The sequence below is a fragment of the Patella vulgata genome, chromosome 6 (assembly GCF_932274485.2).
Source record: "Patella vulgata chromosome 6, xgPatVulg1.2, whole genome shotgun sequence".
Classification (NCBI taxonomy): domain Eukaryota; kingdom Metazoa; phylum Mollusca; class Gastropoda; family Patellidae; genus Patella; species Patella vulgata.
In genome coordinates, this window is record NC_065884.2 from 30283593 (window position 1) to 30298688 (window position 15096).

General features: G+C 37.8%; 1 protein-coding gene across 2 annotated transcripts in view; it reads left to right on the plus strand.

Annotated features, from left to right (window-relative positions):
- LOC126825373 (mucin-2) overlaps positions 1 to 15096 on the plus strand; it is a 116043-nt gene that overhangs the window by 19216 nt on the left and 81731 nt on the right. For both annotated transcript variants that reach the window (XM_050554970.2, XM_050554971.2), the window contains exon 4: positions 4131 to 4342. In XM_050554970.2, coding sequence (XP_050410927.1) covers positions 4131 to 4342 — 212 coding nt within the window. The remainder of the gene's footprint in view (positions 1 to 4130; positions 4343 to 15096) is intronic.

Sequence of the window (15096 nt, forward strand, 5' to 3'; positions counted from 1 at the left end):
CATTGTTGAATGATACCATCTTGTCGTTCTTCGTAACACCTTGTTAATCCCGTGATTAATAGTTAATTAACTGGATCTCCGCTGATCAGGTAAAAAGAACTGTGAAAATAACTATAAACCCGGGATTATCTGTTAATTAATCTTTTGTTTTATTTAACGACTAACCTGATCATTGTTTTCATGCGTAACGAAACATTATTTCATATCTGATTGAATAAAATAAAAGTACCAACGAAGGCCAGTTTTGTCACAATCATCTGGTATCTCTTTTCCATTGCCACTTTGTTGTTAAACAGACGTTTTAGCGCCTCCTATAATATTACATACAGAGTTACACCCTCTGTAAATCGGTGATAAAATCAGCGATGGTTTTTTGTTCACGTGCTTTTTTGATAAAATAAAATTAATTCATCGATTTTCTTCACAAAAATGGATAAATATTATCGAATGCATCACAATGGTAGACAGTAGTATCGAAGGTTGGTACAAAATGACAAGTTTACAGAAGTTATGTCCGAGATTTGAGTAAAGAATTTTCGTTCAGCGCAAGATTCAGCGACGGTCAAATTTACCGATGCAAGTATTGATGTTTGCTTCCAATGCATCCAAGCGTAATATTTAATTGGTGTCAGCACAAAAAGCACCGAGATTTTATTAAGAGGCCACTCCCGTTAAGCGTTCAGTCACGAAAATTCCCTTGGGTGGCTGCTTACATAGGCGTACGAGCCAGGGGGGCAGGGGGGGCAGCTGCCCCCCTAACTTTCGGGCAAGCTGACTTTTCGGGCAGAAAGGTAAAGTGAAAAAAAAAATATTTCATCTACTTGGCAAAATAAAGTGCCCGAAATCTAATAAAACACTAATTTTACGGGCTGGAATAGCAGTTAAACACGTTTGTGGCCGTCAGATATTCCAAAATTTTTCTTGGGGGGGTCCTTACAAGGTCAGCTCCGCTTCTTTGCCTCTCGAAGAAAACCGGCGCCGCTGTCTGTAAACCTGAAATCTTTTAGGGCATTTCTAGTTTTGCTTCCCTAACTGTCATCGAGCCTTAATAAAACACTAATTTTACTTAGCTTTTAATTGAATACCACAAATTTGTACTGAGTTGACTATGGATTAAAACATTTTGTCTGGAGCCACTCTACTTTGTGCGACATTTTTCCGGCATCGATTATTATTTGTGAATGCAGCTGCAACAGTCTGATTGGATGGTTGGAATTCAGAATGGGATTTCGGTTACAAAACCATTGGATACATTTGGAGTTGGTTACACGCGCTAGAATAGCAGAAAATGCATATGCGGTGGTTAAATTTTCAAAATGTTCCCGTGAGGGTGAGGCCCCCATACCCCGCGACGATTGATTGGTTGTTTGGAATTCGGGTCAGACAGGTGGGCTATATTGGACCAAATTGAAGTTCTGTCTTCGTGGACTGTAAACGATTGATCTTTTGATTGGAATTGTTCACGGGCTGAAATTGCAGGAGAACGTGTTTGCAGCCGTCAAATATTCCAAAATTTTCTTGGGGGGGGGGGGTCCATACAAGGTAAGCTCTACTTCTTCGCCTCTCGAGGAAGACCGGCGCCGCTGTCTGTAAACCCGAAATTTTTTCGGGCATTTCGGGTTCTGCCCCCCTAACCGTCATCGAGCCCGTACTCCTATGGCTGCTTAATGCAGATTCCACTGTATATCACTGTTACACTGTAATGACGCTTGAGTTCGAATTTTCGTAAAAATCAGACCAAAATTGCCGGACAAAATGGCCGCCCCTCGTATGCAATTAGTGTAAAAATATGGTATATCAAGGTTGTGGACCCTCTATCTAGAGGTCATAATTTTGATTCGATTTTGATGAGTTTTTTTAACTTGAAATACATGTTTATATCACAAAGATCTCGGTTCCTTTCAAAATTCATGTATATCAGATTATAACTTCCTGAATTATGACCCTTGATTGTACGAAAAATCACGTTTTTAGCTTGTGGTCACTCTAGAGGTAACAATTTTTATCCGATTTAAAAAACTGTTTGAATATATCACCGTTACACCCTAATGATGATTGAGTTTGAATTTCATGAAAATCGGACCAAAACTGCCAAACACAATGGCCACCCTTTGTACGCAAATAGTGTATATATGGTTTCTCCTTAAAAAGTAATAGTTTTATGGTTTAGGTTTAATTTTAGTGGGTTTTTTTTATACGCCTACATTTTCATGTTGACATATATTGTCGTCGCCCCTGTCCGTCTGTCCACAGTTGTTTGTGAACACTCTAAATGTCACAATTTTTATACGCCCACATTTTCATGTGGACGTATATTGGCGTCGCCCCTGTCCGTCCGTATATCTGGAGGTCCGGACGTCCGTCCGTCCGTCCATCCACAATTGTTTGTGGACTCTACAGGTCAGAATTCTTATCCAATTTTGACAAAAACTTGAAATATAGGTTTATCCCCAAAAGATCGCGGCTGCTTTCGATATTGGCATGTATCGGATCGAAACTTCATGGCCCCTGATTGTACGAAAAATCACATTTTTAGCTCGTGGACCATATCGTATAGAGGTCACAATTTTGATAAAAATTGACATGGATGTTTATAATCCAAAGATCTTGGTTCCTTTCGATATTTGCGCCCATCGGAACGTAACCTCCTGATTTATGGCCCCTGATTGTCCGAAAAATCGCCTTTTTTAGCTTGTGGTCCCTCTGGAGGTCACAATTATTATCCGATTTAAAAAACTGTTTGATTTTATCACCGTTACACAGTAAGGAAGGATGAGTTTGAATCTCGTGAAAATCGGACCAAAATGGCCGCAGTTTGTACGTGAATAGTGTAAAAATATGGTATATCAAGGTTATGGACCCTGTAGAGATCACAATTTTAATTCAATTTTGATGAAACTTAAAATGCTTGTTTATAACCTAAATATCTTGGTTCCTTTCGATATTGTTGCATATTGGATCGTAACTTCCTGAATTATGGCCCCTGATAATACGAAAAATCGCCTGTATATATCACCGTAACACCATAATAAAGGTTGAGTTCAAATTTTCGTGAAAATTGGACCAAAACTGCCGGACAAAAAGGCCGCCGCTAGTAGGCGAATAGTATAAAAATATGGTATATCAAGGTTGTGGACCCTCTTGAAGTCACAATTTTGATCCGATTTTGATGAAACTTTAAATATATCTTTATAACCCAAAAATCTTTGTTCCTATCGATAGTCGCGTATATCGGATCGTAACTTCCTGAATTATGGCCCTTGATTGCACGAAAAATCGCTTTTTGTTTTAGCTTGATCTCTATCTATCTCTTGCAAAATGCTGGCGTATCCTGTCTTGCAACCGCTGGTTTAAAAAAAGCAAAAAATGTTTGTATATGAAATTGATAATGATTTAGTGTTAGATATTCTTGTTTTCTATTAGACAATGAAAGACATCTGCACAACCAAATACAGACACAAAACAATAACAATACGGTGATACGGACTAATTTTAAATCCAAATGCCAAGTTAATCCAAAGGTTTTTAGCAGTGGGAGGAAACCGGAGGACCTGGAGAAAACCCATGAGGTTGGACAGGCGAACCTACTCCTTGTCACATACAAGCGGGGAATCTAAACCACATCACTTGACTCAATGATAATGACAGACCTTGTGGTTTCACGTGCACGCATTGCACCAAATTTACCTAACACAGACATTCATGTAGCTTTTTGTCCTATGAATGAAATCAGATAACTTGTTTTACTTGGGGGGTTTATTGACCTAATGGTTAGTGCGTGCACACTGTATCATAAGGTCTGTCATTCAGTCAACTGGTGTGGTTTCGATTCCCCGGTTATACGTGACAAGGAGTAGGGTCGCCTGTCCAACATCGTGGGTTTTCTCCGGGTCCTCCAGGTTTCTGCCACTGCTAAATAAAAATGAGCACAAGTGAATGTATTGAAATAAAATTAATGTTGGATATTTTTAGTGAATTATCATGATATAAATACCATGATAAGCTATATATTTTATAATGTTCAGCACTAATGACGAATTAAGCAATATTGTATAATAATTAGATAACTGTTGACAGATGGCTAATCAAGTTTTATCTGTAAATGTAATATTTATTAATTCATATTACAGCTTATAATGCACCAGTTGTATCACCAGTTACAGAAGATAAAAAGTTGTGGATTATTGGAGCAGTATTAGGTCCTATAGCTTTTATTTTTCTAATCTGGATTGTATTGTGCTGTGTGTTCCGATGCTGTAAGAAACCAGCACATGAGGAGAATAAACAGCAAAATTTTAGTGAACCACATTTAGTCATGGTGAAAAGAGCTGATGGCCAGGGTGTAAGTACAAAATTAACATGTATTAAATTTAATAACTTAGTTTATTTATGATTAAACACTTATAAATGCTTGGAAAATGCAGCAAAACAACCGCATCTAGATATTGCATGGAGTTAAAATGACATGTTAAAGTGCACATAAGATGGGCTTGGGAACTTTTCGATACGTGTAGCCAATGGTTACTATATCAACTTTACGGCAAGTTCACACCAATCTGATTGAAATTAATTCAATTATTGTCACTCAAAGTCGTAAAAATAGACCTCCCGTAAAAACGACTTTGCCAATTACCGAAAACTCTCTCAATCCCCTCAGACGCCAGTGATGTCACAGTGACCGAATGCATATTCGGAATGTTTATTCCTTAATTACCTATATACAGCCTTAATCCCCCTAATTAAATAAAACAATTGACTACGGAATAATTTGTTTTGTAATTCATTTTAATTTAAGATCCAATTTAGAATTTGTTTCATAATGTACAGTCGTTTTCGTTTCTCACGACAGCAATTTTAATACCCTCTAACATCGTGTGCAGTCCAATCGATTCGAGATACATTTTCGTCAAAAGAGTATTGTGGTTCTAATTTTCCAGAGTAAAAGAGTACAGGAGTAAAAAGATGTGGTCATGCAAAATGTATTATAAAAGTCAAACATGATTGAAAAGCGATTTGTAAATGACGATCCGTTATCATCGTACGGCAGATTTGACTTCATTACGTAATGGATAATGGCCGAAGACTGTCCATTATGTAAATAGAAAGAACAACTGAGGGGCGTTAGCCCCGAAGTTTTTCTTTGTATTTACATAATGGACAGTCTGAGGCTATTATCTAACTTAAACCATAGCCACTCTTTGTCTAAAATAATAGACATCTTAAAACAATAGTGTCTTGTAACACCTCAGAAATAATGGACAGTTACTTAAACCAACACCGCAGTCATGTGACTGCCACTGGGTGATTTTTTAACAATTAATACAAACGAAACAAGGATATCAATACAGTCATGTCTTCCAGTGGAGAGGATATATTTATTACCCAGTTCCTAGTTATGACAATGACAATGTATGGAGTGACATATTGGATATGGGGGAGAATGCAAATCCAAGGATTGACCATCCAAATTTTAATATATATTTATTCTGATATATCGGGTGTGGATACAAACCTTGACTCTAAAGTGGAATACAAAGCCCATAATAATCGCAGTAATTCCAGATTTGGTGAACCGTTGCAACACTTGGAGCTACAAAAGTTAGTTAACGATGGATTATGTGCCCAAGCAGAAAAGAGTGGACAGGAGCATAGGAGCTTACGTACTGTTGGCCAATATTCTCAACTCTCAATTAACACTGAGAGTGAGGGGAGGAAATACATACAATATTGTGAAGATGTGTCAAAAACCGATCGTGGTGGCTTGAACCACCGCAGAATACAACCTAAGGTCACTAGAGCGAATCAAAAATTGCAAAATCTACAATACGTCTTTATAAAAAAAAATACGCGAGTTTAAGGTAGGCTACTACTATATGGTTGTTTATTTCGCTCTTTATTACCCAGTCTAGAATCATTTGATGAATATGTACACATTACAATTATTCTAAATTCAGAAGCATTTTGATTGGCTTTTGATTAAATGGGTCGTAAAATCAACTTTTCGTAAAATAAATTGACCAGATTGTATTGTTTGTTAATAATCCACAGAAACAAAACAACCATTCTTTCAATTAGACTGGTGATGATTTAGAAAATCGTGTTAAAAACCAGATTATTTCTAGTTTTCACACCGACTGATGCTTTTTATCTGAGACCTAGGAAGCTACCAGATTCTAATGTATGGTATGGTGACTCGCCTATGGGAATTCATTTATTACAGCAGACAATAAAACGCATCTGCCAGGTGGCTGGATTCAAAGGGAACTATACGAACCACTCATTGAGAGCTATCGCAGCTACACGTTTGTTTGCTGCAGGAGTAGATGAACAGCTCATTGTGGAAAAAACTGGACATCGTTCAAATGCATATAAACGGACACGCGACAATCAACTATCGGACTTACGTAACATTTGTGTAGCTGAAAAGTGTCCAAAATTGTGTCAACCGTCAAGTCCAAAACAAAATAATTCAAAAGTGTCCAGTGATTCCAGGGAAATTAACATCTATTCTTCGGAAATTTCAATTTATTTAAAATGTTGTAAATGGTGAAAGGGAAATTAGTAATAAATGGACAGGTTGTTTGATTTATTTTCAGTTGCTTAATAATTATATAATGACTACACTTTATTATTAATGTATTTTTCACTAATAATGACAATGTCTAAAAATAATGGACTATTTCCATTAATAATGGATTGTTTTCATTAATAATGGACTGTTTGTTTAGACAACAATCCATTCCTCATTATAATGGCTTAAAAGAACAAAGGATGACATCATAGCTGTGGTTTAATCTGAAATATACCGTAAAAATGAAATACGAAAAAATATCTCAATATATGTTAGAATTAACAGTACAAATAAATTTTTAGGTAACCATCTAAATGGAATAACAGACAGATTGAGAAGGGTCATCTAACTATCTTTGTGTATTGATAGTAATATGGCAAGTAGTGTCATTAATATCTGTCATTAATTAATCAATCCGACTAAAGTTATACAGACTTGGGGTCATAAATTAATTTACATCTCGGTGTTAGCAGTGATTGTAAGTGGGATTAAGAATGCTGATTAGGTAATTATCTTTTGTACGCTGGCCAGATCAAGAGAGAGAGAGAAATGGGGTTTAACGTCCACTCGACACAAACTAGGTCATTTCGGGACTAACATATGGTTTAATTTTATTTACATAATTCGCTTGCGCTTAGGGGTCTTTAGCTGTGGGAGGAAACCGGAGGACCCGGAGAAAACCCACGAGGTTGGACAGGCGACCCTACTCCTTGTCACGTACAACCGGGGATTCGAAACCACGCCAGTCGACTCAATGACAGACTTTATATGATACAGTGCGTGCACGCTAACCATTCAGCCATCCAACCCCCCCGGCCAGATCAAAGACGATCACTCTAGGTGGAACGTGTGCGTAGTACCAATGAATGAACTAATGGTAGAATCGTAAACACACACATATTAATTGTATAAAATAATTAAATTTTACTCATCAGTAGTTTATAATTATTATTTACCCAATAATTATTGCTGACCGGTGTTTTTGTAATCAGGTAGCCACATATTATTTGTTGACTTGATATGAAATCTGAATATGAATTATTCGAGGGATAAACTTTTGTGATATGATTAGGTTATCGTCTTTATAATAAAAGTATTTCACAATTGCATTGACAATTTAATCACTCACCGAACGGCATCAGGAACTCTGCGTATGATCAAGTGTATTTTATATTCATGTCCATGAATCCCATGCAATTTTCGTGCCAAAGTTTAACCTTAGTTAATACGCCCGTAGTTTATGGAACCATACATGGCAATAAAATTCCCAGCGTTGATTGGCTGAGAAATGAGGAGGATCTATGCATGGTCATCGGAAAATTCCATAATCGCTGTGAATTTCAAATAGGGTTACGATAAAAGTTGTTCTTTGTGTATAGAAATGGTTATTATTATTATATATAGCTAATAATGAATATATCGACAATTGACTGGCACCATTTGTATTTCTGTACTTATAGAGAATAGTTTGGGATATCAAGTATTACGGGGTTATCCAAATTACCGTTAAATTCGCTAATTGCTTAGGTCGTCTTCAGTTGTCACAGGACCTATTTAAACAATGGCACCTTAAATGGATCTACGGCATGATACAGCATTTTAAATTCACATGTTAATTGGACTGACATGTACACAGTGTCAACTGTGGTGTGTATTGTATAGATAATGTATATAGTATGTGTAGTGCCTGTAACGTCACCAACCAATCAACCAGATTAAGGTTGTAATTGAAAATTTGAAAACCATTTTTGGCTTTCGGATACTTAAACCTCAATAGCTGAATTAATTTTACGGTCATCAGTCCCACCTTTTTCAATATCATGATCAATGACATACAGAAATCGTCCTACCTCGATGCCAGAACTGACTTGGCTAAATTTGCTGATGACATGCAAAAGAACATGCAAAAGGCCTTAGACAAATTCACGACATGGGCAAACGACTTGGGATTTAAAGTCTCAGAGAAGAAAACAGTCGGTATGCTCGTGAGCAGGGATAGTGGGATAAGCAGAATGACTCTGTGTATGAACGGGAAAACCATCGAGTTTAAAGACCAAACCAAGTTCCTTGGCGTAATCTTTGACCGAAGGCTGACCTAGAAACCGCACATCGACTTGACTGTAGATAGATGCTCCAAAATCCTAAACTTAATGAGAAAAATAACGGGTAGCACATGGGGTGCCAATAGAGTGACATTAATGATGGTGTATCGTGCTCTAATACGCTCTGTATTAGACTACGGCTCTTTGGCCTTCATGAACTGCACGCCAAAACTCTTAAGTAAGCTTGACACCATCCAATACAAAGCTCTGTGTATTGCGACTGGCGTAGGGCTTGGGACTTATGGCGGTATATTAGATTCAAAATTCTAAAACGCTTTCGTCTAACTTCTAATTTCTGTTCATGTATTTTTAAACTTCTGTTCATGTAATTTCTAACTTCTATTCATGTAACTTTTAAATTAAGACAATGTATAATCCAACTTCTTTATATGTTCAGTGTAAATTTTAATTCTATTTCATCTTATTTCTATTATTTAGACGAAAAACGTTTTCTTCATTGATGCTTTACACGTTTAGCATCAACATCAACGAATTTATAATTTTTACATTCTACCTAGCAACCATCATTATGAAGTCGTTTGGTGTTGCCACTGCGTGCTCATTTGGTGATTGCGCACCTGGTTGGGACCATTATGTTGATATAAACGACTCGTCCTTCGTTGGGTTGAAGGTTGGACAGAGTGTTGAAAATTGCAGAGAGAGAGAGAGAGAGAGAGAGAGAGAGAGAGAGGGGCTTGATAAAGACGAGTGTATCCTCGTCCAAACTTCTCTTAGTATTAAACTTAGTAATTGTGTATCCATAAAATTGTACCCTGGCTCAATTGTAAAAAAAAAAAAAAAAAAAATAAAATTCTCCAAATCCTGCACTTGCTTTAAATAAAAATTAGCAAATGCTGTTTAGCTTATATTTGAAATAGTATTTGTAAACCATATCACGTGCGATGTTGTTTGGGGGGTTGGATGGCCAAATGGTTTGCACGTGCGCGCTGTATCATAAGGTCTGTTATCAAGTCAACTGGTGTGGTTTCGATTTCCCGGTTATCCGTGCCAAGGAGTATGTTCGCCTGTCCAACCTCATGGGTTTTCTCCGAGTTCTCCAGGTTCCTCCCACTGCTAAAGACCCTACGCGTAAGCAAATTATTGAAATAAAATTGAGCCATATGTTAGTCCCGAAATGACTTAGCATGTGTCACGTGGACGTTAAACACCATATCTCTCTCTCTCTAGAGAGAGATGTATGGGAATCACATGTATGGGAATCACGTGGCTAAGAAGCTGGCTCGCTAGCCAGGAGGTCGGGTTATGGATCCCTGCATTGGCAGAGAAAGTTCATCCAGATTTTCCGGCCTGACAAGGATGCAGGACGGAGGGCCTGACAAGGACAGCTGTCTAGTTCTTTGGATGAGACGAAAAGCCGAGGTCCCATGTATACATTGGAATGCACGTACAAGATCCCTTGGCAGTTGGAATTCGATATAAGATAGGCGATAGTGCCGCTGCACGGGTAAAATTTCCCTCATAGCACACTGTATATGGCGTATGCCCGTCTTCATTAGCCCAGCATAGGAGCAGAACAGTAGGACGTTAAACCCCATTTCATTTCCCTCGATGTATTCAATTTTAACACTCCGCCAAACCATTCAACCTGACGAAGAGCGAGTCGATTGTATCAACAGAATGGTCCCGATCAGGTGGCGACACCAAACGACGTCATAATGACGGTTGCTAGGTAGAAGCATCTAAATTCTAACATGTAAAGCGACAATGAAGTAGACATTTTTCGTCTTAATAATAGAAATAAAATGAAACAGAATTAAAATTTACATTGAACAAATAAAGAAGTTGGATTATACATTGTCTTAATTTATAAATTACATGAATGAAAGTTAGAAATTACATGAATGGAAGTTAGAAATTACATGAATGGAAGTTAGAAATTACATGAATGGAAGTTAGAAATTACATGAATGGAAGTTAGAAATTACATGAATGGAAATAAGAAATTAGACGATAGCATGTTAGAATTTTGAATCTAATATACCGCCATAGGGACTAGGAGAGAGGCATTACTACAGGAAGCCGGGGAGTTGCCCCTATCCCTAAGAAGAAAAGAACTAGCAACAAGGTATTGGGCCAAGATCTCGCAACTGGGCGAAAGGTCCCCTACTTTTGTCAGTCTACAAAAGACAAAATATGTGAGAGATCCTAGAAAGAAAAGCTTCGGCCAGGGTATCATGGAAACGATCAAGGAACTGCTACCGGGGGAGCTCGTGATAAATGAACACGCCCTCCCCCCCCCCCAGGAATCGCTCCTTGGACGCTCCCTATACCGCCGGTCAATCTAGATCTACTACAGAAAACCGACAAGAAAAACAACCCCACTGCTGCACGTGCTTTCTCTCTAGAACACCTGGAAGACAACTGGCCGTCTGATGACTGGGACCATGTGTACACGGATGGCTTACGCAACCCTGAAACGGTAACAAGCTCGTTTGGAATATATCTGCCAAACGGGGAACAGGGAATAAGCAGGAAACGGCCCAATAACTGTTCGGTGTACACTGCAGAGCTTGTGGCCATTCGTGACGCTATATCATGGATATCCCATCAAAAGACTAGTAAGTTCGTCATTCCAAGCGACTCTCTGAGCAGTCTGATTTCAATCCAAAATGACAACTCTGACTCAAGACCAGAAGTCATTTTGGAAATCAGGCAGCTGTACCAGAGGGTCCTAGAGAAGGGAAGCAAATTAGAGCTTGTGTGGATTCCATCACATGTCAACATTAGAGGAAACGAGGAGGCAGATCGACTCGCCAACGAAGGTCTCAAGGACACAGCACCACTCCGCACCATAGACTACAGCACCATGGAAATCTACAGTATGGTTAAAGGACATGTCAATTCATTCTGGGAATTAAAACTCGTTGAACTTGACACATACAGATTCCGACTGGATGACAAAATTTACACGAAGACAGCGATCAATCACCCTAGAAGAGATATATGCAGACTTAAATCAAAACTAAGGGTGAAAGAGCGGCTGCGAGACTACAAACACCAAGTCATCGTCTGTGAGTGCAGAGAAGAATGTACCACCAACCACGTCCTGGTAGACTGTGAGGTATACAAGGAGGAGAGAAGGGAACTAGTGAGAATGATGGAGACTAACAACATACCATTCAACACTAAGAACTTACTCTTCCCGAGACCTGATCTGAAACTGTAAATCTTCGAACAAATCCACGCCCTAATGGACACAGTTGGACTAAGTAGAATAGTGAAGTAAGAGGGGGCCACGGTTAGACGGGCTTGGTATCTAAACACTAAACTACATAGGGGATTTATACCAAACTGGCAGGATAGTGGAGTAAGGGAGAGTCACGATCAGACGGACTCGGCATCTAAACACTATTCTGGCAAAAAATAGACATCAAACCTACAGAGTGGGATAGGGGAGTAAGGGGAGGTCAGGATAAGACGGGCCTGGCACCTAAACACAAATCCCACAAAGATGACATCTACAAAACTAGCAGGATAGTGGAGTAAGGGGAGTTACGGTCAGACGGATTGGGACCTAAACACTATTCCGCAAAAGAAACAGATACCAAACCCATCGAGTGGGATTGTGGAGTAAGGGGAGGTCACGATAAGACGGGTCTAGCATCTAAACACTAATCCCACTACGAAGACATCTACCAATCCAGAAGCAGAAGAAAACATCTACCAAACGATATGTTTTTTACTAAATAAAGGGAAGAACTTCCCACAAAACCCAATCCATGGCCTAAGGCCGAAAATGGAAAGATTGCAAAATCATATTCTAAAAACAGGAAGCAGCTTCGGCTCTCCTATTTCTTGTCTGCGATATCACTTATGTGGAAGCAGACGTAAAACACCAGGATACTACTACTACTACAATTAATTTTAATCAGATTGGTTTGAACTTGCTGTAAAATGGATATAGTAACCATTGGCTATAAGTACATTCAATTAAGATTTTTAATCTTATGTGGTCTTTAAGGTCATCAAAGTTTTTATACGCCCACAGGTATATTGTCATCACCCCTGTCCATCTGGACATCTGCCCGACAGTGTCCGTCCACAATTGTTTATGGACGACACTCTACAGGTCACAATTCTTATTCGATTTTGCCGAAACGTGAAATATAGGTTTATCTCCAAAAGATCTCGGATGCTTTCAATATTGGCATGTATTGGCTCGAAACTTAACAGATTATTGCCCCTGATTGTACGAAAAATCACGTTTTTAGCTTGTGGACACTCAAGAGGTCACAATTTTCATCTGATTTTGATGAAACTTGAAATATGTGTTTATAACCCAAAGATCTTGGTTCCTTTCGATATTCGCCCTTATTGGATTGTAACTTCCTGAATTACGGCCCTTAATGTATGAAAAATTTCGTTTTAAGAGCCACTTTCTGTAAGATTCAGGCAAAAATCAAGACTTTCTTAATTGACCACCTTCAAATTCTCTAATTTTTCAACATTGTACCATTTAGTACTAAAATCACAATTCTAAAAAAAAAAATCGCTGTTTTGTCGGTTGCCGAGATATGGGAACTTGAAAGTTGACCCAAATTTTCAAAAAAAAGCTTTTGGAGAACTTTAACTAAAAAATTACAACAAAGTACATGCTTACCCATTGGTTATTTGGTGGGTTCTTGTTAACTGCTATGAGTAGAGATGAAAAATAGTGAAAAAGCTGTGGGATACCTTTGGCTTAGTGTTGAGGCTCAAAAGTGCGCGAAAATGAATTTTCAAGCTTTTTCAAATGGTCATTTTCTCCAAAAGCCTTGGGTATCTAATAAATTTCTTTTGTGATATTGCAAGACTACCTACATAATGTCTCTAAAATACAAAAACATTCATCGGACAGTAAAGGCTTTTGTATATATTTCAATTCAAAAATAATTTTTGTGTCCATTTTAACACTCTTTGTACCCCCATAATGACTGATGCCCAGGGTTTATAAAAAAAAACCTCTATAATTAAACCTAAACCATAAAACTATTATTTTTTAAGGAGAAACCTATGGGATATTGACCTACTCCTTTAAAAATCTAATCTTTTGACTTTTGTAACATATTTCTTTTACAAAAAAACTTAATTTTGACTTTGAACTTAACCCTGTGACCCATGTGACCTTGAGATGACCTTTTATTAAAAATTTTGCCCTACACGTGTCCTACACAATATAAAAAATTGAAGGTATAATTTTAATTATTTGTCTGTAAAATCAAGGTCATTTCAGTAGGAGAAACTTACTTGAATATTGACCAACTTATTTAATAATTAATCTTTTATTAGGCTACACAAAATAAATGTCTTGTTTCTCGGGCAACTGACAGCTGAAACTGTAGGTGGGCAGGGCGGTTTATTTTTTATTTTTTACCTCATTTCTGGCTAGAGGATGGTGCAAAATAAAATTTGGCTATTGTTGGGGCGGGAGGGCGGCCTTGTATTTTTTAAATTTTTTTTAATGAGAAAGTCATTACTTGTCTACGGTTTTGCTTTCAGTTATATATTATACATACTTAGAACATAAACCCAAAAATCAAGTCTACTCAAACACTGAACACTGACTGAAAGGAAAATAATTTTCCATATTTAATTCACGTAATGTAGCTTACTAATGGTAATGGTGACAACCACTGGTGACAACCATAATTGAAATTGGTTTAAAATAAAATTCCGTACGACTAATAATAGCCGTCCATAATAACGACAATATTTTAAAGAGTAAGCCTCTGTCAGCATGTGTATCAAAAATAATCATCACGGTAAACAACACTTAGATCTAAATCTAGTATCGCTGGTTTAGAATGATTGACCTAATTCCAACCAATGCATGTCACGTGTCATCGGGATTCGGGAAATGACTGTTTCTCAGGATATTCGGTGTGTTTCTCAGGATATTCAGTGTTCTATCTGGGGTTTATATCGAATGACTATTTAAATTTAACTAACAACTGGTCAGTAAAACCATCAAATGTGTAATCCAATTATTATTTTCCGGATTATCAAAACTACCGTTAAATGTGCTAATGACCCAGATTCTGACTAAGGTATGTTGACTATCATCGTATCGTATTCGTAGAAACAAGTTATAATAATTAACCTGTTCTACGATTCATTGTTTTATAAGTAGGATTTTTTCAAACATGGACCGACTGAAGCCGGCAATAATGAGCCGATTAAGATCGAATGATTGAAATACATTGCATTGTTGTCAATGACTTTCGGCGTTTAACATGAATCAAATTCTAGTTCACAAGGGGAGGTAATTAAAATCACGTGATACAAAAATGGAGGTTCTTTCGATATCAATAAAAAAGACCCGTAAATGAGCGTTTACATCTGAATCAGTTTAATACATTTGAATGGATATTCACGTATGGGCGCATGTAGATACATGCGGCATATTCTTTTTATGACTTGCTT